This window comes from Neophocaena asiaeorientalis, unplaced genomic scaffold (genome assembly GCF_003031525.2).
Source record: "Neophocaena asiaeorientalis asiaeorientalis breed wild unplaced genomic scaffold, Neophocaena_asiaeorientalis_V1.1 scaffold497, whole genome shotgun sequence".
Taxonomy (NCBI): Eukaryota; Metazoa; Chordata; class Mammalia; order Artiodactyla; family Phocoenidae; genus Neophocaena; species Neophocaena asiaeorientalis.
In genome coordinates, this window is record NW_020174568.1 from 1,208,914 (window position 1) to 1,232,857 (window position 23,944).

The 23,944-nt window shown below is 42.3% G+C and overlaps 1 protein-coding gene across 1 annotated transcript in view; it reads left to right on the top strand.

Moving 5' to 3' along the window:
• The window catches only part of CCDC138 (coiled-coil domain containing 138), a 45,993-nt gene that overhangs the window by 6,467 nt on the left and 15,582 nt on the right, over positions 1-23,944 (top strand). The window contains 7 exon segments of the mRNA XM_024757970.1: positions 2,246-2,365; positions 5,140-5,217; positions 5,330-5,437; positions 7,867-8,031; positions 13,239-13,355; positions 22,421-22,448; positions 22,451-22,612. Coding sequence (XP_024613738.1) covers positions 2,246-2,365; positions 5,140-5,217; positions 5,330-5,437; positions 7,867-8,031; positions 13,239-13,355; positions 22,421-22,448; positions 22,451-22,612 — 778 coding nt within the window.

Sequence of the window (23,944 nt, forward strand, 5' to 3'; positions counted from 1 at the left end):
CTTTGCTGTCACCCCACAGGTTTCTGAGTCTGTTCCTCTCTCCAGTCCTTTTCTTGTGCGCCCTTCAGATTTGATCACGGGATCACAGTTTCTTCTTTCATTTCCATGTTGCAGTTGATCTTGTCTAGAGAATTGTTTTATTTCTGGCATTTTAAAGTTCTAAATTTTCCAATTATTTTCAATTTTTCTCATGAGAATTTCTGTCTTTCCATTTGCATTCATTGGCATTTGGAATTCAGTTAAAAATCCCACTCTAGATCACCTAAGGGTTGGCATTTTTCTTGAAACCTAATCACATTCTTCTGGTTTTTTGTATGTGCAGTGAGTTTGGGATTGTCTTTGGGACCTCTTGGATATTATTAATTTTGTATAGATTCTGGATCCTTTCATAACACTCTGGAGAATGTTGGTTGTATGTGTTCATTTCTTAAGCAGTGAGCCCAGTGGGTTGAGGCTGAGTGTTTTCTCACCGTGTGGGCTGTGCCCCCCCTCGCTCGGTTTCCAAAGCCTGTGCTGTTGCTCTGGAGCCTGTCATGCAGGCACTGCTGGGGGTTCTCAGCCTTTGCTGTGATGCTCTGGGTCTTTAAGGTGCCTACACACAGTGGGGCTGTTTTTAAACTGAACTCCTGTCTCTGCCCCTTTGCTCTGCTGCTTTCGCCCACTCAGGGCTGATCCAGATTTGAGCACATTCCTTGGCTCCTGGGGTCCCCTCTTCTTGGTTTCCCAGCCCTGAAAAGCAGTTTCTCTCCAATTAGCGGTGTCTGGGGCCTGCCCTGGAGCAAGACTGCAAGGGAAAACGAAACCCAGGAAACTTCAGCCCCTTGATGGTTTCTTCTCCAGGTTTTCCCTCCTTTCTACTATTCCCTGCTTTTGTTTCCCTTTGACATTCCTTAGGTAGTTGCTTTCTGTGTTTTGTGTACGGTTTTTAGTTGTAATTAGTTGTAAGCGGTAAGAGAGGCAGAGTGCACTGGGGCTTCTCCGTCTGGAAATGGAACCCACGTCATACATTTTTAATCTCTTCCGGAGGTGGAAGATTTGTACAGTGAGAATGTTAATCTAGTTTTTAAAATACATATAGTATATGTGACCATATCCTAAGTTATTTAAGGAGTCGTTTAATGTAATAATAAAGTTGCATAAAGCTAATTTTTTTTCACAAGCTTGGATTTTTAAACAGGGCAAAAGAATGAATGCTTGGATTCTCAGCGCTCTCCATCCCAGTTTTAGCCTTGATATTTTTCTCTTTGGATTTGTATGCTACTTGTAATAAAGCTAACTGCTTTATTTTAATGGGAACTAGATGATTACTTGAAAGAAGGAAATTAACTCAGTTTCTTGATTTCCTGTGGAAACTTGCTTGTTTTAATACATTACACATAAATTTGAGAGTTAAAAGGTGAAAGAAACTATATAAGTATTCACAATTTAAATCTAAAAGTGCTCCATTTAAATGGAATTAGAGGGGAAATTGATTTTAATCATTTATAAAACTGGTTAAGGAAAGTCAAACAGTTTGGGGCTCCGGAAATTTTATTATGTATTTAAGTTTCTTGAGATGTACAATTTTAGCTAATTTATGAGAACAAGAAATTAGTTTGTTCTGTCTGTGGAATATTACTTCTACTCCACAAGGGTAATTTAAACCTTAAATTTTTTTTTTTTTTTTTTGCGGTACACAGGCCTCTCACCGCTGTGGCTTCGCCCGTTGCGGAGCACAGGCTCCGGACGCGCAGGCTCAGCGGCCATGGCTCACGGGCCCAGCCACTCCGCGGCACGTGGGATCTTCCCGTACCGGGGCACGAACCCGTGTCCCCTGCATCGGCAGGCGGACTCTCAACCACTGCGCCACCAGGGAAGCCCTAAACCTTAAATTTTAATTCACAAAGCTATGAATAATTAACTAGTCTCTGAAAAGGATCAGAAATCCTTCATTGTTTTATCATTCCATGATGTCAAATAGAAATTATTTCAGTGTGTTTCTGTTGTGGATTTTTCTGAGCAGAAACAGAAAGTAGCCTTATTGCTAATTAATTTGTGTAATATGTTTTAATAGGTATTTAACATATGCTTTTAATGCTTTGTTATTAGTTTGGTTGATTATACAGTTTTTATAAATCATTTGCATTATTAGTCGTTATGCTTAAATACGCTGATTAAAGTCCATGTGATTCAAGGAGTTTTAATTTTTAATTAATTTATGTTCAGTGGCGTTAGTGACGTAGAATCTGTACTTTTTCCCTCCTAGCAACATGATGCAGAAGTTGAGCACTTAACTGAAGTTCTTAAGGAAAGAAATAAAGAAAGCAGGAGGCTAAGGTCCTCTTTTGATGCATTGAAAGAATTGAATGATAGCTTAAAAAAACAGGTAAGACCTATTTTATCTATATTAGATTCTAAGACATTCTTAGAACTATATAGATTAACAAATTGGAAGTCAAAATCTTAGAACATATTCTGGCTAGAGAAAACCTTGATTATCTTTATTTGTTACCTCTATTATAAAATACTTCCAAATATAAATAAAGTATTATTAAGCTCTTGGTTTCTCATCATCTGTTCGGACAACCAGCTGAGACGTTTGACAACTTGAAATTTTTTAAACTATTAAGAGCAATGACTAGATTAAAAATAAGCAAAAGAAAACCTGCTAACCTGGGTACTTCAGGCGCTGGTTTGTAGCTTTGTGCTGTTCTTGCACCTGCTGTTACACACCACTCTTTGTTTTTGGAGTGTCTGTGATGTGTTGATCCTGTGCTGGGGAGTGTGAGCTCATGCCCACTGTGTCACGGTGTGCTGCCCGTACGTGTGTAAGTGGAGCGTGAGCTCACGCCCACTGTGTCACGGTGCGCTGCCCTTACGTGTGTAAGTACTGTGGTTTAGTTCCGTGCTTAATAATACTCAAGTTGCACCAAATTCTTAGGAGTTGTACTTTTTTTTTTCACTTCCCTTTGCCAGTTTTTGCCTGAAAGACGTGAAAGTGACGGGCTCTGTGGAAGAGGGACAGGAGAGTGATTGTGTGTGTTCGTGGGGAGGGCTGCGTAGATGAGCAGAAGCAGGTGAAGCTCGTCACTTTAGTGGTTAAGGCCTTGGGCTGAGGAACTTCGTGGGTTCCAACATGTTGGTGAGCTCGTACTCTGAGAGAGAACTGGGCTCCTGGAATCCCTTGGCTAGCTGTGTGCTCTTCACTACTTGTTACGACGTTTCCCCTTGGCAGTGATAACTAGGTCCCCCATTTCTCACTTCACCTGATGACCTGGCTTCTCTGAATCAGGTCTAACCTCCCACAGTTAGCGTGTGAACTTGACTCACTGTCGTCTGGAAGCCTCCTTATCCTGGAGAGACTGCCTTTTCCCATCACAGTCTCAGGCGAGCACTCTTTTTTGAGAAGGGTCTCTTTAACTGCTAGTATAGGTGCATTGTTGCCCATACCTGTCTCTTAGGTGGATATAATCCTTGATAATCTTGCGTGTGTTTGATGAGTGTGTGGTGACGGGAAGTGTGCATTATTACGAGATTGAACCTATTGATAGGAGTGGGGAAAGGTTGGAAAATTCACAAGAGAGGCATGTGGGACATAATGAAGAAGTTTAACACGGGAGCTCCAAAAGTAGTTAATAAGGCAAAAATGTAATATGTGAAGAGGTGATATCCAAAGCTGGTGAAAGATGCCAACCTGTAGATTCTAAGAAATTCTGTTAACCGTAAGCAGGGTAAATATTGAGGAAAACCATATAGGCACGCTATTTTAAGACACGAAGATTTTAGATAAAGATAAAATCAGAGAAAAATAAGACACCTTACCTTCAAAGAAGGAGCAGTAAGACTATTGGCTACCTTTTAAGGAGGAAATATCATGTACCTTATTTACATAAACAGAAAAAGAGAAATGCTCCCTTTCTTGTTGTATGAGGCCAGCATAACCTTGAAACGAAACCTGTCAAGAACATTACAAGAAAAAAAAAAATGCAAGCCAGTCTCCCATGAGTACAGATGCAAAAATTTTTAATATCAGCAAATTGAATCCAGAAGTACACAAAAAGTATAGTACAACTCAATGGACTTGGTCCAGGAATACAGGGTCATTTATCATTTGAAAATTAACACATCATCTGATAAAAGGAGAAAAATCGTATAATTCCTTGATTTAAAATTCAGCACGAGCCCAAAGATAATAACTAGTAATAGAAGAGAACTTAATTCTCATAGAGTACCTACAAAAAAACAAAAAAAAACCAACTTCTGAATCACACTTAATGTAAGTTATTGAAATCTTTTCCCTTGAGATCAGAACAAGATAAAGGTGCTCACTGTTACTGTTTTGTTGAACTTGGTGCTGAAGTCCTGGTCAGTGCAGTGAGGAGAGGAAAGTCGGGGTCGGGAAGGAAGAAATAAGAATTATCCTCCGATGACATGGTTATGCAGAGATGTAGTAAGTATCCAAGTGAGCACACAGACAAGTTATTAGAATTAAGCAAATTTAGGAGACTCTTTGGGTATAAGTTCAGTATATAAAATATCAAGTGCATTTCTGTATGTCAACAATAATCAAGTAGTGAATGTTTATTGAAAGGTACTATGGGTAGTAGCATCAAAGAGCATTGGCTCTCCAGGAATAAATCTAAAGAAAGATTATACATGTATAAAACGTGCATACTGAGGAGTGCAAAATGTTAATTAAAAGCAACTAAAGAGGACCGAAATAAGTGAAGGCTATGTTATGTTCAGGGATGAGAAGACTCAATATGATAAAGATGTCAGTTTTCCTAAATTAACAGATACATTTACTCCAATCGCAGTAATTCGTTATGGTGATATTTAATGATTGGTACACTTTTCTGGACATACATTATACTTCAATAAAAAGTTCAACTAAAAGACGTTTCCTATTAAAATGTATACGTGTAAGATGTTAGGAGACTTGCACATTTTTCATAGAATGAAGTAAACTTTCTTAGAGACTCTTAATGTTTTAGGACCAAATGGTGGCTTTAGCTGTGATCTTTAATCATGGACGCTACCTCTGTCTGTTACGTTATGTTGCTTGGTAACACAGACTAGATAAGATGGTACACTGGGAAAACTTCAGTAGGAAATCGGCTTGAGGTTTCTATTGAAATATCTAATGTTTTCCTACCTTAGTTAAATGAAGTAAGTGAAGAAAACAGGAAGTTGGAGGTTCAGGCTAAGAGAGTTCAAGCTCGTTTAGATAATTTACAGGTAAGGTACCTGCTCTTCTCTTGAGACACAAGTGAAATTTAAAATGACTGCCTTTGGACTTTCTCACTTTTAATATAATTTTCTTTTAATTCACGGATATGTACTGTCACAGAGGAAGTATGAGTTTATGACAGTACAGAGATTGAAAGGAAATCCCCACGCCGCTCACGAAGCAAAAAGTTTAAAACAGGAGAAAGTACCAGTTTCAAAACCTCATAAGGTATGATATGATTTCTCCATTGGAAAGCCAGGACATTTTTCTCTTCCTTATTTTTTTTTCCCTTTAGCAAACATTCTTCTTAGTGTGAAAGGATTCACTGTGATAATTTCCTTGTAGAAAAGTATTGCTATAATATTTCAGATATGCTTTTGTTTGCAAAAACAGAACGTTTAGCTGCTAAGAATATTCATGTATAAGGCTTTTTGGGGGCATGTATTTTCATTCCTCTTGGAAATATAGCCAAGACTGGAATTTCTGGGTCATAAGGTAGAGGTATATTTAATTTGGGGGGCAGCTGCCAGTTTTCCAAAGTGGTTGTACCATTCATACTCCTGCTAGCGATGTGTGTATGACAACTTGGCTAAAAAGTTTGCTGTCAGGTTTTATGGCACCAAAAAACATTTGGTGTTTTCAGTCTTTTTTATTTTGACCTTTCCAGTGGGTGGGTAGTGATACCTCACTGGGCTTCAGTGGTTTTGATAAATGCTGTAGTTTTCCATAAAGTGAACTGGGCGGATGGCCTTGTTTAAGGATGGCAACGGGAGCCCCAGCAGCAGAGGCAGGAGCTGCCGTGGGACGGGCAACGTCTGGCCCGTGACGGGCCGGCGCGGATCAAGCAGGAGCCGCCGCGCTCCCAGCCCTGCGCAGGGGTCCACGCACGGGACCTCATCGACGGAAAGCCGGGGACCTCGTCCGTCCACAGGGCCAGGCCTGGGGGAGCTGCTTGTGCCAAGCTCTCGGGGCCCTCGCTTGGCGGTGCTGCAGGGTGTCAGCAGGGAGGTGCCGCGGCTCTGGGCCGTGCTGCCGAGAGCACAGAGGACCCGGCCTGTGTCCCCTCCGGCACCTGCGGTGGGAGGTCAGCTCGGGGCGGGCTGTCGACATGGGGCAGATAGGGAGCCAAGCCCACAGCATCGCTGGCCCGGCCTCCGCGTCTGTCCAGGAGGAGCACGGCAATCACAGCAAGGGTGGCAGCACCGGCCGCACGGCCCTCCCGGGGGCTCCAGTCCCAGGGCCCCCTTCTGACCTGCAGGAACCCCTCCTGGGCCCCACGCTGTGCTCCCAACGGGGCTGCCCTAGCCTGTGGCCGCCCCGCCTGCCCTCACCTCTACCAGGCCCCGGCTGTGCGCAGCGGGTTTAGTTGTTGGAAAAGGTCGTATTTAACTCCCCCGCCTCCTTTTTCCTGTCATGGATGCTGGCTGTGAAAAAGAAATTTTTTTTTTAATTAATTATTTTATTTTATTTTTGGCTGCATTGGGTCTTTGTTGCTGCGCGCGGGCTTTCTCTAGTTGCGGCGAGCAGGGGCTACACTTTGTTGTGGAGCGCGGGCTTCTCACTGTAGTGGCTTCTGTTGTTGCGGAGCACAGGCTCTAGGCATGCGGGCTTCAGTAGTTGTGGCACGCAGGCTCAGTAGTTGTGGCGCACAGGCTTAGTTGCTCCGCGGCATGTAGGATCTTCCCAGACCAGGGCTCAAACCCATGTCCCCTGCATTGGCAGGCAGATTCCCAACCACTGCGCCACCAGGGAAGTCCCATGAAAAACATTTTTTAATTAAAAACAAATAATAAAGTAAATTGGAAAAAGTGGAGATTTATACTCAGGTTAGTCAAGATGATTGCAGTTTTCATCAAAAGTTCCTATTTGAGGAAAATTGAGAAGGTTAAAAGTGACTCTTGGTCAGAATAGTATAACTTTGTTTTCATTCATCTGATTCTGTTTTTGTGGATCGCTGTCTGCTTAATTTTGCCTTTTATTAATTTGCTTTTGTATTTCTCTGTCTAAAATTAAATCTAGCGTAGCTCCCGTTGAAGGAACATGTGTGATAAATGTTGAATTGAAGTGACTGAAAGTGATTTGAAGGAACACGGAAATCAGCTTAGTTGAATTTATAGTTTCTTATGGCAGTTTGCTCTTGTTTCCCTCCCATTTTGGTGGACTCTGAGAGAACAGGATTTCCAGGAAACATTTTCATACCCTATTTATAGAATGTTACGGTGTAAAGGAAAAAGAAGATATGAAGTTTCATGGTGGAAATTGTTTAGCTTTTGAGACCTTTAAATTTGTTAAAATCTATTAGTTATGGTGGCTCATGCCCTTGAGTTAAGGCCAATCTTACTCTTCTCCATTATCAAACTTGGGTAAAGAATTTTAATGAAAATTCTCTCTTTTGGTTACAAGGTGCAGTTCTTTCAATTTCCTTGTGATGGTGGGTTTCTCCCCTTCCGTCAACCAGCATTTAACATGTTTCTAATATTAATTAGAGAGATTTGATTTGGAATTTCTTTCATTTGTAGAAGATTTGTCATCCAATACATGTTTTAGTGTTTTAGATAAATTATGCCATAATCACCTACCAAATTTAAAACTTGCCTTTGAAGTTTTAGGAGGCTGTGAATTGAAAGAAGTGCTTGATTTAGTTTTTTTGCATATAGGTACCACTTAATGGACAAGTTTATGAACTTTTAACTGTCTTCACAGACTGGATTTCGGATCATCACCTTAGCAAATTGAAACATGAAGAATCTGGAATGGATGGTGAAAAGGCACTACCCACATTTGCTTCTCAGAGAAATGATATTCAGGAGAAGTGTGTGAAGGTTTGTTTTTTAATTTGAAATATATGACTCAGTAGACACGAAAATTGAAAAAGTGGTACATTTTATAAGAGAAAAAATATTGGAAGTATTTTTGATAGAAAGTTGATTATACCAATAGTTCTAAAAAGATTCATTTCAGACTTAATTCAAATTAATTCATACTTATATTTTTTGTAACATGATGGGAATTTCTTTTTAAAGGCAGACCAGAACTTGAAAACCTACTCCAAAAATGGCAAAATAATTGTGTATCAGAGTTAGGCAGATAATCAGTGGTAGGAAGAATTCCTGATACACATCATTTTAGGATCCAAATCCCACTAAAATAATTTTATTTTGCCTTTTGTCATGAAGGGTTAAATAGTATTTTCAAGGGGCTTCTCATTAACAAAGAGCAATGACCATTTCCTTAAATTACAGACATTAATTTGGATGTTGATACTCAGGATTTCCAGTCAGTATAAATTGTCATTAGAGATTGACGGTTGCATTCTACAAGAAATACATTAAAACTCTGAAGAGTGGATATCTAAAGTTGTTTGTTTGGTTTAACGAATTAATAAATACAGACCAGGGTTTCATTTGAGGAAATTATTTCCGGTTTTCATCCTTACCTAAAAAGTTTCTTCTAAATGCTTTTTGTGCTGGGCAGGATAATGGCCCCGGAGATGTTCATAACCTAAGCCCTGGAACCTGTCAATGTGTCACATTTACATGGAAAAAGTAAGTTAAGGTTACTAATCAGCTGATCCTCGAGTAGAGATTAATCAGGATGATCTGGGTGGGTCCAGTCATCACGTGAGCACTTCAGGCCAGACAAAGAGGCAGAAGAGTAGGTGAGACACTCAGTGCATCCTCGCATCCTCAGTGGCTTTGAAGATGAGGAAGAGGGGGCTTCCCTGGTGGCGCAGTGGTTGAGAGTCCGCCTGCCGATGCGGGGGACACAGGTTCGTGCCCCGGTCCGGGAAAATCCCACGTGCTGCGGAGCGGCTGGGCCCGTGAGCCATGGCCGCTGAGCCTGCGCGTCCGGAGCCTGTGCTCCGCAACGTGAGAGGCCACAACAGTGAGAGGCCCGCGTACCGCAAAAAAAAAAAAAAAAAGTGAAGTTTGAGTCAAAACATTTTTTTAAACTTTTATGCTTCAAACTATACTATCTTGAGAGTCAAAGGCAACCCAATGAATGGAAAAAATATTTTTCAAATCAGATCTGATAAGGGACTTCCATCTTGAGTATTTAAACAAAAACATCTTACAACTTAGTAATTAAAGACAGCCTAATTGAAAATGCTCAGTGCATCTGAACAGACGGCTCTCTAACACTCACCCAAATGGTCGATAAGCGTGTCCGACGGTGCTCAGCAACGTTAGTAATTTGGGGAATGCAAATCCGAGTCACTTTGTTTTGTCACTTCACACCCCCTGGGATGGCTAAAGTAAAAAAGCCAGAGAATCTCAAGCATTGACCAAGATGTGAAGAAATCGGAACTCTCGTGCGCTGCTGGTGAAGATGTAAAAAGGTGTAGTAGGAACTTCGGAAAATAGCCTGGCAGTTCCTGAGAAGATGAAACGTGGATTTACCAGACGAGTCAGCTGTTCCACCCTGAGGTGTGTACTCAAGAGAAACGCAGACGTGTGTGCACATAGATTCATACGTGAGTGTTCATGGCAACATGACGCACGATAGCCAACACGTGGAGACAACCCAGATGCCCATCAGCTGGCAGATGGCTCAGTAAAATGGTGTATGTAGATTGTGGAATATAATTCGGTGGTAAAAGGGGATGATGTATCCATGCATACTACAGCGTGAGTGAACTTTGAAAATACTGGAAGTGAAAGAAGCAAGTCACAAAAGACCATATATTGTGTGATTCCATTTATATGAAAATCCTGGAACCGTGTAAATCAGTGTAGAGAAAGTAGCCGAGTGGTTGTGAGGACAGGATGCTGAGATGCCTGTTAACGGTTGGGGTTCTTGGGGGGGGAGGGTGATGGAAATGTTCTCAAACGGATTCTCACGATGCTTTCACAACTCGCTGAATATACTGAAAATCACTGAGTTGTACCCTTTACGTGGGTGACTCGTATGGTGTGTGAATTATATCTCACTAAAACGATTACCAGCAAATTCACCACCGCCGCCGTGAAAGGCGGGAAAGACACCAGGCCCGCACGAGGCGCTCTTGCTCCTGGCGTCCCCTGGGTCCTTAGACCTGGGACACTCCGCCTGCCTCCTCCCCCTCCCCTCGCTTCCCGTCCCCAGCTTCATGCTGGTAACCTGGTGAACTTACTGAATATCTCACACTTCTGATTTTCCTGCGTGCTTCCTCGTGTTATGTACCTTGTTTGTGACAGAAGCACGTTATACATAGTTCTGTGTACTTTATCTTGTATACCTATGTGTGGTCCCAGTTGAAAGATTTCTCTCTGCAACGGAACACTTTCCTTCCTTACCAGTTTTAAATACTGTAATTTAAGGGTGGTGGAATTAAGAATACAAAATGTTCCTGTGATTATGACCTTAACAGAGTAGGTGGTTATCAAATTCTGTTCATCCACAAAAGTACTCAATTTCGGGTGTCTGTAAGTTTTCAGTTTTGCTTGAAATTTCATTCTAGAAAATAGCTAAGACTAGGAGGAAATTAATGAAGAGCTTTCAGGAGAAAATAGTGTCAGGTTTATGCTTTGAAAGGGTCGTGTCTTCTGTGATGCGGCAAGAGGGTCGAAGAGATGCAAGAGTGGGTCTGGAGGACACTTAGGAAATGCAGGTGGTTCAGGGGAAGGACAGTGTGGCTGTGAGCTGGAAATGGGCCGTCTAGAGAATGTTTAGGGGGGAAGATTGACGAGACTGGTGATGGATCCCGTATAAAAGGTGGGCTCTCAGGGTTGGCACCCAGGCTCCTGACTTTGCACCGGGATGAACGTTGGTCGCGTTCACTGCAAGTAGGAAATACTACACGAGATCTGGGTTTGAGCTTCCACTGTTGGTAAGGTAGTTTTAGACGAGTTGAGTTGCAGACACTGGAGTGCGTGTGTGGGTGTGGGTGTGGGTGTAGGTGTGGCTCCGGGGGCTGGGGCTCTGCGGAGAGGCCTGAGCTGGGTGTGTGGACGTGGGGGTTGTGAGTCCGGACTGGCTAGCGCTGAGTCGAGGAACTCCGGTATTTAATGGTCAGGTGAATGAGGACCAGCCAGCAGGAGAGAATGGTAGTGGCCCGAGAAGTAGAGGAGAGCTGGGTGTCGCGGGAGAAGTTGGTGACACAGAAGCCAGGGTGGGGTGTTTCCGGAGGAGTGCGTAGGTCATATATGTCCTTCCAGACTCAGAGGTTTATCTTTATACCTTATTTATCACATCTGGGGTCCAATTACATATGGTTCTATATCCTAGCTTTTATTATTATTTTTTTTCAAACATTCTTTTCTTGCCATGTTTTTTTTACATCTTTATTGGAGTATAATTGCTTTACAATGGTGTGCTAGTTTCTGCTTTATAACAGAGTGACTCAGTTATACATATACGTATGTTCCCATATCTCTTCCCTCTTGCGTCTCCCTCCCTCCCACCCTCCCTATCCCATCCCTCTAGGTGGTCACAAAGCACCGAGCTGATCTCCCTGTGCTATGCAGCTGCTTCCCACTAGCTATCTGTTTTATGTTTGGTAGTGTATATATGTCCATGCCACTCTCTCACTTTGTCACAGCTTACCCTTCCCCCTCCCCGTATCCTCAAGTCTATTCTCTAGTAGGTCTGTGTCTTTATTCCCGTCTTACCCTAGGTTCTTCATGACATTTTTTTCCCCTTAGATTCCATATATATGTGTTAGCCTATGGTATTTGTCTTTCTCTTTCTGACTGACTTCACTCTGTATGACAGACTCTAGGCCCATCAACCTCACTACAAATAACTCAATTTAAAAACCCTGCAGAAAGTAGGCATAGAGGGAACTTTCCTCAACATAATAAAGGCCATATATGACAAACCCACAGCCAGCATCGTCCTCAATGGTGAAAAACTGAAACCATTTCCACTAAGATCAGGAACAAGACAAGGTTCCCCACTCTCACCACTATTATTCAACATAGTTTTGGAAGTTTTAGCCACAGCAATCAGAGAAGGAAAAGAAAAAAAGGAATCCAAATCGGAAAAGAAGAAGTAAAGCTGTCACTGTTTGCAGATGACATGATACTGTACGTAGAGAATCCTAAAGATGCCACCAGAAAACTACTAGAGCTAATCAACGAATTTGGTAAAGTAGCAGGACACAAAATGAATGCACAGAAATCTCTGGCATTCCTATACACTAATGATGAAAAATCTGAAAGAGAAATTAAGGAAACACTCCTATTTACCATTGCAACAAGAAGAATAAAATACCTAGGAATAAACCCACCTAAGGAGACAAAAGACCTGTACGCAGAAAATTATAAGACTGATGAAATAAATTAAAGATGACACAAATAGATGGAGAGATCTACCATGTTCTTGGATGGGAAGAATCAACATTGTGAGAATGACTCTACCACCCAAAGCAATCTACAGATTCAGTGCAAGCCCTATCAAACTACCACTGGCATTTTTCACAGAACTAGAATGTATCGCTATGGTCTTAATCTTTCAGCAAAATGACATACTGTTGAAGCAGCGTTCATAAATACCTTTTTAAAAGATTTGCATTATTTTTATAAGTTGACATTAATTAAGATATTTATGAAAGACAGACATATAAAGAGGAAAGTAAATATCACTCCAGTTACTGAAATCTCACTGTTAATATTTCTAAAAAATATCTTATCTCTTTTTCAATATAAATTCATACAGACATATTTTATGTAAGTGGAATCTTATTACACTTTTTGTAACCTGCTTTTATAACCTCAGAATATGCCATGGCAATAAATACAGATGCCATTATCATTTTTAATGGTTATATATGCGCCATAAGTTTATTTAACCATTTAAGATTCAGAGTGTGTTTTTATAGGTTAATCTTAAAATCCTAGATGTGCCATTGCTGGGTCAAGGGAATAGATATGTAATGTTTCAAACACGTATTTCCTTATTGTGTTACATACGGTTTTAAAGGGAAGATTTTTTGTTAGAGAATTCCTTTTTTTCTTTTGGAAAAAGATCATTTTTGGAAAATTGTGGTAATTGATTTCAGGCTTCTAAAAATAGGGTGTGTTTGTATTTTCCATCATTTTATCTTTAGCTTTTGCCTGTGATGACAGAGCAGCTACAGTGGATGCCTTTTGTGAATGCCAAGCTTCACGAGCCTTTTGTAAAGTTTATGTATTGGTCTCTAAGGCAGCTCGATGCGGGAACACAGGTACTTGGTGAACGGGTGTCTGTCTGCAAGTAAGGCCCTTTTGCTCTTGATCTTACTCTCTCACAGCTTTCCCCACACGTCCTGTTCTGCTTTGGGACTTTTCCTCGCCTCCCTTGCTTTGGTCACCACCTTCTCTTCTTTCCCCTTTTACTATCCTGTTTCTCGATGCTGTAGACCGGATTCAGGGTGTAACACTGTTTCTGAGTTTCAGAATTGTGTAATAAGGAGTTTCACTGTGTCAGGTTATTGCTGAAACCAACTGCTCCCCCCCCGCCTCATTATTTATTTTATAGTTTTTCATATTCTTCTGAAGGTAACAGAAATTGGTTTTTTGTCTTTATGCCAGTAAACACACACTAGCTAAATGGAACAGTGATTATTAGGATAACCTAATCAAAGAGGGAAAATTATTCCAGCATCTTATAAAATGAAGGCTAGGTGTTACCAGCTCATGTAAGGGTTATTTAATCCAAATATGACGTGCATATATAACCAGTTGTGCTGTGGGTTGCAGTAGGTTTGTAAAATGTTACTTTCCCAGTTAGTATTGATAAATGCTGTTACAGCTTTCATTTGGTTAAAAATGGAGAAAAACAGATGAGTGCTCGGGTAGCTTACTCTCGGTCCTGTGGAGCTCAGGAAGCACGCGGCTAAGCTTCCGAGTGCAGGACTGGCGGTTAAGTAGTGGGATGGTTGAGGTTTAGGGAGAATGGCTTTCTGAGGGTTTCCTAAATATTTTGCCTTCCTGGCGCACGTGAGCGAGTCCGTGAGCACGTGTGCGCGCACACGTGCAGGCACATACACAGTATACACACAGTTGGCCTTAACTGTGTGTCTCACCAAAGTTATATAAATTATCTGATCGGTTAATGTCACTGCTGACTTCGCCGTTCATGTGATGGTTTCTGAGAAAGGGTGGCTGAATGCTTGCTTTCAGCCGCAAAAGGCTAGACTCACAGAATTGAGAGAAACTTTGTTTTATCTTCCTTCCAGAAGAGTCTTCTCATTTTTCTTCAGATAATTTGTACTCTGTCCTTGTCTTCAGATCGCCACTCAGCACCGCTCTGTGTGCACTGCCAGCCTGCACCCACTTTCTAGTGAAAAGTAGCATTCTTGCCACTCTCCCATTCGTTTGGTCAACATTTACTGATGCGTTTTTAACATTTTAGTTTTAACAGTTGTCTAATTGCAAGTACATTTTTAAAAAGTAAGCTTTTTATTTTGAGATAGTTGTAGATTCACTTGTATTCATAAGAAATAATAGAGCGATCACTTGTTTCCATTCCCGCAAAGGTGACATACTCCAAAACTACTTGCAGTGCCACAACCATGATACTGACATGGCTGTAGTCAAGGTAACAGAACAGTTTCATCACCATGAAGGTTTCTTATGTTGCTTTTTTAATATATAGACTTTATTTTTTAGAGCGAATTTAGGTTCACAGCGAAATGGAGCACAGAGAGTTTCCGTAAACCCCTGCCCCACACATGCACAGCCTCCTCACTACCAGCGTCCCACCAGATGGGACCTTTGTCACAGTCGATGGACCTGCACGTCATCATCACCCACAGTGTGAGGTTCACATCAGGGTCAGTCTCGGTGTTGTACGTTCTCTGGGTTTTGACAGGTGTATCAGGGCATGTAACCGTCATTGTACAGAATAATTTGATACAAAAAATCGTTTGCCCTAAAAATCCTCTGTGTTGTGCCTATTCTTGCCTTCCCCCAACCCCTGACTCCTGGAAACCACCAGTCCATTTACTGTCTGCAGAGTTGTGCCTTTTCCAGGATGTCACGGAGCTGGAACCATCCAGTGTGTGCCCTTTTCAGACTGGCTTCTTTCACCTAGTCATATGTGTTTAAGGTTCCTCCCTGTCTTTTCATGGCTTGATAACCCTTTTCTTTTTAGCCCTGAATAATATTCCATTGCCTGGATAGACCACAGTTTATCTGTCCATCACCTACTGACAGATATGTTGGTTGCTTCCAAGTTTTGGCAATTATGAATAAAGTTGCTGTCACATCCATGTGCAGGTTTCTGTGTGGATATAAGTTTTCAACTCCTTTGGGTAAATATCAGGGAGCATGATTATTGGATAGTATGGTAAGAATATACTTTTTTTGTTGTTTTAAGCAACTACAAGCTGTCCTCCAAAGTGGCTGCGCTATTCTGCATTCCCACCAGCAGTGATGAGAGTTCCTGTTGCTTCACATCCTCGCCGGCACTCAGTGTTGTTTGTGTTCTGGGTTTTGGCCCTTCTAATAGTGTGTGGCAGTATCTCACGGTGGTTTTAATTTGCGTCTCCCTGATGACGTATGATGTGGAGCATCTTATGTTTGCCTGACGTCTGCATATCTTCTTTGGTGAGGTGTCCAGGTCCTTTGTGCACTTTCTGATTGGGTTGTGTAGTCTCTTACTGCTGAGTTTTTAGAATTCTTTGTATATTTGGATAACAGTCTTGTATCAGATGTGTCTTTTGCATAAGTCCAGCTTATCAGTTATCTTTCACGGATCGTGCCTTTGGTGTTGTATCTAAAAAGTGATCACCGTACCCAAGGTGTTGTTACACCCTCCTGGAGAATTGACCCATTCATCACTATGTGATGCCCCTCCTGTCCCTACTCCGAAGCCTGTTTTGTCTGAAAGTAAGATTTCAAAGCTGTTCCAGCTTTCTTGTGGTTACTGTCAGCATGGTATATCTTTCTTTATCCATTTGTTGAATACTTTTAATCTGTATGTGTCTTTAGATTTCAAGTGGGTTTCTTGTACACAGTGTATAGGGGTCTTCTGTTACAGTCTCTTGTATTTGGTGTGTTTTGACTGTTGTTATTTGGAGTGACTATTGATACTGTTCGGTTAATATTTACCCAAGGTGTCAGTTTTCTGTTTGTTGACATTGTTCTTTGTTCTTCTCCTCTTTTCCTTTCTTTTGTGGCTTTAACTGGACATATGATAGTCTACTTTCCATCCTTTTTAGCATGTCAATTGTACTACTTTTTTAACTTTTTTAGTGGTTGAGTGCCTTATTAGAACAAAATATTCCTAATTCTTTCCTTCTGTGTTTTATTCCTTTGTATCATTGCTGTCATTCATTACCCCTATACATAAGCCCACACACGTGTGTATATATGTTATACACACATGCACATATAAACACACACATGCATACATAATCGAATACATTGTTGCTATTATTTTCAACAAACTCTTATCTGTTAGACCAATTAAGAATAAGAAAAATAAGTGTTTTCATTTTACCTGCACTTCTTCCTTCCCTAATGCTCTTACTTTATGTACATCCAAGTTTCCCAAGATATATAATTTCCTTCTCTCTAAAGAATTTTTGTTAGTATTTCTTGCAAGACGGGTCTACTGGTAACAAATTCCTTCAGTTTTTATTGATCTGAGAAAATCTTTATTTCCGCTTCATTTCTGGTGGATAATTTTGCAGTATATAGAATTCTAAGTTGGCGGGTTTTTTCCCTCAACAGTTTAAATATTTCCTTCTGCTCTCTTCGTGCTTATGTGGTTTTTGAAGAGAACCTCGATGTAATTCTTATCTTTGCTCTGCTATAGGTGAGCTGTTTTCTCCTCTGGCTTCTATTAGGATTCTTTTCATTAGCTTTTCTTTTCTTTCTTTTTTCCAGCTGCGCGACATGCGGGATCTTACTTCCCCCACCTGGGATTGAATCTGTGCCCCCTGCGGTGGAAGTGCAGAGTCTTAACCACTGCATCACCAGGGAAGTCCCTAGCTTTTATTTTCTGTAGTTTATGTTACACTTTGGTGTAGTGTTTTGTTTTATTTTTTCTTTTGCTACTTATCCTAGTTGGTGTTCTCTGAGCTTCCTGGTTCTGTGTTTTTGTTTCTGACATTAATTTGAGGGAGAGTCTCAAGTCATTATTGCTTCAAGTATTCTGTTTCTTTTTCTCTTTTCCTTCTGGTATTCCCCTTACCTGTATGTCACACCTTTTGTAGTTGTCCCATAATTTTTGTATAGTCTGTTCCATTTTTTCAGTCTTTTTCTTTTTCTCTTTGCTTTTTTTTTTTTTTGGCAAGGGTGGCTGCGTTGAGTCTTAGTTGCTGCACGCGGGCTTTCTCTCTAGTTGCGGTGAGCAGTGTCTGCTCTTCGTTGCGGTGCACGGGCTTCTCGTTGCGGTGGCTTCTCTCGTTGCGGAGCACAGGCTCTAGGCATGTGGGCTTCAGTAGCTGTGGCACGCAGGCTCAGTAGTTGTGGCGCACGGGCTTAGTTGCTCCGCAGCATGTGGGATCTTCCCGGACCAGGGCTCGAACCCGTGTCCCCTGCATTGGCAGGCAGATTCTCAACCACTGCCCCACCAGGGAAGTCCTTCTCTTTGCCTTTTAGTTTCTGAAGTTTCTGTAGAAGGTATCATCAAGCTCAGGTTGTTTCTGGAGCCCCGTAGATTCCACTAATGAGCCCAGCAAAGCTCTTCTCCATTCTCAGTGGTTTTCATCTCTAGTGTTCCTTTTGGTTCTTTCTCAGAATTTCATCTCTCTGCCTATTTTATCCATCTGTTCTTTTGTGTTGTCTCCTTTTTCCATTAGAGCTCTTGGCATGTTAATCATAGTTGTTTCAAATTCCCAGGCTGATCATTCCAGCATTCCTACCGTATTCGGGTCTGATTCCGTTGCTTGCTCTGGCTTTGCAAACTGTGCTTTGCCTTTCGTGTGCCTCGTGTCTTCCTTGCTACCTGGACGTGCCGCACTGGGCCCTGGAGCTGCTGCAGCTAGGCCTTCAGTGCTGTGGTGGCAGGTGTGTGGAGGGGAGTGCTCTGGCTGTGTGAGCAGGTCTCAGTCTTCCAGGGAGCGCGTGTCCCTGGCCTGTGAACTTCACAGGTGCTTCTCGGGTCTTCTGCCCCTGAGGTGGGGCAGGAGTGTAGAGTTCACTGGAGTTGGGTGTCATTTCCCTTCCCCTAGGCTGATTGGACTCCGATAAAACTCCAGTAGGTTAGGCTCTGGTAAAGTAGTTTTCTTGAGGACAAATCTAACACTGGACAGTGTTACCACTTTTGCTTCAGCTGTCGAACATGCCTCAAGATAAGCAGGGAAGTCTGTCTGCTCACCTGTGTTTGCGCTCACCGTGCTCTTCCTTCCCGATGTCTCAAGGCTCCTTCTTCCGTCTCTCCTGTTTGGAGAACTTCCCCTGGGCAGTCTGATGACAAACTGTCTTTTCTTTTTTATTTTTTTAATGTAATTTTTATTTTATGTTGGAGTATAGTTGATTGACGGTGTTGTGTTATTGTCATGTCTACAGCATAGTGATTCAGTTCTACGTATACATGTATCTGTTCCTTTTAAAATTCTTTTCCCATTTAGGTTATTACAGAATATTGAGCAGAGTCCCCTATGCTATACAGTAGGTCCTTATTGTTTATCTGTTTTATATGTAGTAGTATATATGCTAATCCCAAACTCCCAGTTTATTCCCCCAGCCTTTCCCCTTTGGTAACCATTTTTTTTTTTAGATTCTACATATAAGTGCTATGACATGATATTTGTTCTTCTTTGTCTGACTTACTTCACTTAGTGTGGTGATCTCCAGGTCCACCCATGTTGTTACAAATGGCATGATTTCATCCCTTTTTATGGCTGAGCAGTATTCCATTGTGTATATATGCACCACATCTTCTTTATCCATTCTTCTGTCAGTGGGCATTTAGGTTGTTTCCATGTGCTGGCTATTGTAAATAGTGCTGCAGTGAAGACTGGGGTGCATGTGTCTTTTTGAATTATGGTTTTCTCGGGATATATACCCAGTAGTGGGATTGCTGGGTCATATGGTAGCTCTATTTTTAGTTTTTTAAGGAACCTCCATACTGTTCTCCACAGTGGCTGTACCAATTTACATTCCCACCAACAGTGTTAGAGGCTTCCCTTTTCTCCACACCCTCTCCAGCATTTATTGTTTGTAGATTTTTTGAGGATGGTCATTTTGACGGGTGTGACGTGATACCTCATTGTAGTTTTGATTTGCATTTCTCTAATGATTAACGATGTTGGGCATCTTTTCGTGTGTCTTTTGGCCATCTGTATGTCTTCTTTGGAGAAATGTCTATTCAGATCTTCTGTCCATTTTTTGATTGGGTTGTTTGTTTTTTTGCTATTGAGTTGCTGAGCTGTCTATATATTTTGGAGGTTAATCCCTTGTGGGTTGCTTCGTTTGCAAATATTTTCTCACATTCTGAGGGTTGTCTTTTCATCTTGTTTATGGTTTCCGTTGCTGTGCAGAAGCTTTTCCTTCATCTTAGAATGCTCTGATTTCCCCATCATTTCTAAAGCATATTTTCACTGGATATCAGATTTGGGCATGACAGTTCTCTTCTTGCAGCGTTTGAAAAATGTTGTGCCAATTCCTTTTAGTCAGTTTCTGTGGTTTCTGTTAAGTCTGCTGCAATTTGAATTGCTTTCCCGTATATGTTCATTTCTCTGACACTGCTTTTGGTTTTGTTCCCTTTCTTCAGTTTTCATGAGCTTGGCTGCGCTGTGTCTCCTTGATCTCTGGGTCTGTCCTCCTCGGGGCTTGCTCAGCTGCCTCAGCCTCTGCAGATGGCTTCCAGCCGCCGTCCCTTCAGCTGTTCCTTTGGCCCTGCTTGGCTTTCTGCTCCTCTCAGGGCTCTGATTGTCGTTGCTGTCACAGCTTTTGTGACGGTCCCTCAGCTTCCTGAGTCTCTTATTTTGTTCTCCTTTCTGCTCAGATTGGGTAATCTCTGTTGTTGTATTTCCCACTTAGCTGACTCTTCCCTCTGTTCTCTCTGTTCTGCTGTTCAGGCTGTTCACTGAGGGGTTAGTTTTGGTCGTTGTGTTTTCAGTTAGGAAATTTCTGTTTGGTTTTTTACATTTTCTTTCGTTAGACTTTCTTTTTCTTTGATGAGATTTTCTGGTTTTTTCTTCATTTGTTTCAAAAATGTCTGTAATTTCTCATTTCGTCACAGCCCCTCTAGCGTGTTTGTCATGTTGGTGTTGGCAAGTACTGGTTTTCCTTTTTCATTCAGTTTGAGGTCCTTCTGGTGTGATTAGTGATTCTCTGTTGGAAACTGGACATCCCGGCACTGTGTCACGAGACTCCGGATGTTAGTAAACATTTTGTCTCGCCTGGCCGGCGCTGTTCTGCAGACAAGGGGCCTCCTCAGTCAAAGCCCTGGTTCCCCGCCAGCCTGTGTGGCCATGGGAAGCGGTGGGGGGGCGGGGTCTGGGGCCCTCCCTACCCGGGGTGGGGCTGGGGGCGCCTCACTGCTCCCACGTGGCCTCCGCTGACGCTGCCGTTCCGCCTGGCGGGGGTGGGAGTCCCCGCCTTCCTGACGACCTTGCTGGCTTTGGGGGGCTGGGCCACGGGCTGTTCTGTGGTGTTTGGCTGGAGCGCAGTTTTGTCTGCACGTTTTTTGTCTCGCAGGTCTGCCCTTTCCCGCCCTGTGGCCAGAGATCAGCGCTTGGCGTTAGGGTGGGCATTCTCTATCCTTTGGTGGCCGCTTTTTCGGCTCCAGATCTGGGAAGTCTGAAGCCGTATTGGGTGTTCGGGGCCCCAGCCGGCCTGCTTTCTTCTGTCCGCCTTTCAGTCATCTGGTGTTTGTTTTCTGTACAATGTCCAGGGGGTTTAGTTGTCTTCAGAGCAGGAAGACTGGGGGGAGGTAATACCTGCTGTCTTGTGGCCAGAAATCTTATTTTCTATTTAAGAAAATTTGTTAACCTGGCGGGGTGGGGGGGGGTCAAAGTTGTTTTTGACATGTTTTTTGCCTTATAGGAGAGAAGGCAACCTGTCCTACAAAATATGGTTGAAGTTCTGGGACGAGCGACCCCCGTAGGCGGGTCCTGGGCCACACTGAGCACAGATGCGTGAGACACCACGTTCTTCAGCAGAGACTTTGGTTTCTCTTCTGTTTCCACTTAGAGGGAAGTAGTATCAACACACGTTTAAGAAAACAAAAAGCTTATTTTTAGACATACGCAAAATTCCCTTAATCCTGTCTTCCTAATGCATTATTCTGAGTAGGATTTTGAAATATTTTCTTCTGTTACATTTTCACACTGAGGCTTTAAAGCACAAATGTATTATCTCTTCCTAATGATATCAAAAGCTTATTGATAATATATGTGAACTAGATGGCACTGCTTGTGCGACTCACCACCAAATCATTTGGCCTCTGACACTCATAAAATCTCAGTATATCTGTCTCTGATTTTATGTGCAGAAATTCTAGAGCTGATGCTTTTTATCCACATTGCAAGATCAGTGCTTATCTGGGTACAGATGGGCCAGAAATCCCCAGAAGATGGGGGAAGCCGTTACAAAAGTCAGTGATATGGGTTTATAACAAAGGGAATTTTCAGTTATTTCTGAGTGTGGCTTCGGCACTCCCGTCTGCAGCAGGTTGAACGCTTTTCCTGTGTTGGCTTCTTACCGCGTTTGTGGAAAACCATCAGAGCCTGTGTTGTTTTACAGGGAGTTAATATGCCATCATTTCTGTTTTGCTCAGTTTCTTGTTTGAGTTGATTCGCCCTGAGAATCGTCCGTGATTCTAACCCAGCATTTTTTTCTTCTGAAATGGATAAAATGTATTGCAGTCGTGGTGACATTTACCATCTGACTGGGCTGTGAAGCAGCGAGGCGCTAGATGATCGCGTGTGAGCGGGCACTGGGGGATGCTGGGCTCTTCACCGGCAGTGGTGGAGGCGGGCAGCACAGACCCCACAAGCCTCCCCTTGTTTCTTTGGCTGCTCTGTGCCAGAGATCTCTCACTATCTGCTCTTAGATGTTTTGCAATGGAATCTTGTCATAGTGCTTCTCCTAATTTAATTCTTTGGAAATTACTGTTTCTCATTTCTTAGTTGTACCCATTTCTTTCAGAGGAATATGTAGTGTAAATAATTTTTTAAAGTTGATTATGAAATTACTGCTTTCCAGTCTTGCATATTTTCAGCTCCATTTGATCTGTTTTTAGTTAGCAAAAGATTGGCTTATTTTTAGTTCATGTATTGGACTGTAGTATTTAAAGTACATCTTTTCTGAACATGAGTAAGTGTACGAAGACAGTACGTGTTTTTAACAGCATTCGACTATGACGCCAACATTGAGGCGACTGGGGAAGACATACTCAAAGGAGTCGTGACCAAGGGCCTTCAGGGTAATTCTTTGGAGCATTCTATGGAGAGTAAACCAAAGACAGCTGCTTTCTTTAAGAGCTCCAGTTTACCACTGAGATTTTTATCGACTTTAATTGTTCTCAAAACAGTCACACAAGGTAAGCTTTCAGATGTGCTTGTGCTATAATTTCTTGTCAGTAACCAGAAGAGAACCCTCCGTAGTGGAGCAGTTCTTACATAGTTGAATATATTTTACATTTTCAGAATGCGCTTTTAAGTTGTTTTATACTGGTGACCCATTGTTAAAAACTACTTTAATTGCTGAATTTGAGAAAAATGAGTGGTGGGTTGGCCTTGTTGCCCCTCCCAGAGGCCCTTGTTGATGCGCTTAGATCACGTGCCCGTAGCAACCTTTGCTGCCACTGCCCTTGCGTTTCCCGCGTGGTATTGAGATTGCTGTTAATAGTTTACTGACTCCCACTAGAGCAGGGCTTGGCGGACTAGAGCCCATGGGCCAAATGTGGCCCACCACCTGTTTTGTCAATAAAGTTTTATTTGAACACAGTTATGTTCATTAGTTTCCTGTTGTTTCTGTTTTTGCTGTATAACAACAGAGCTGAGTAGCTGGCAACGGAGACAGCCTGCCCTCCAGAGCCTATAAAGTTGTTACGTGGCCCTTCACAGAAAAAGTTTCTCAGCCCCCACGCTCGTGTGTAAGTTTACCGCCTTGTTGCCCACTGTACACCCCACACCCAGCCTAGTGCTTGATGTATACGAGGGAACGAGGAAATGAATGCATTAAAAATGTTTCCTTCAGGGACTTCCCTGGTGGTCCAGTGGTTAAGTCCCCGTGCTTCCACTGCAGGGGGCGCAGGTTCGGCCCCTGGTCGGGGAACTAAGGTCCTGCATGCCGCACAGCCAAAAAAAAGGTTTCCATCAAAGGTGGCCATTTTTAGTACAGTTTTGATATACAGCTATAAGTAGTTATCTTTTTTGGATTATTAAATATGAGAATTTGTGTTAAGGTGAGTGATACCAATGTAGTCAAACAATAAATAGACCATCTTTCTTCCTTCCCTGTTAGATGATATAACTCAGTCTGGTTATTTTCCTAACAGATAGGGTGGTAACTGCCTGAAAGGTTGTTTGTGAGAAGGGCTATTAGCCAAGCCAGAGTCCACCACATGTCAGCATACATGATAGCGTCATTTGATACAAAGTAATATTCATTACCGATGGAACGAATGGAAAGGAGAAATAAGCAGGAAGGGATTCGGTGCCTCCCGTCCCCCTTCTGTGCAGCACAGTATTGGCCGTGCTGACCACCTGCGGTGACCTTAAACAAGTGGGAAGGAACATTGGAAAGGGATAGAGAAAGCTGGTAACTCATGCGTACTCTGTGTAAGTCAGACAGTCAGAGAAACTGGCTGAGAGATCAGTGTGCTGTGGTCTGAATGTGTGTCCCCCTCAAAGTTCACCTGAGGAGACCC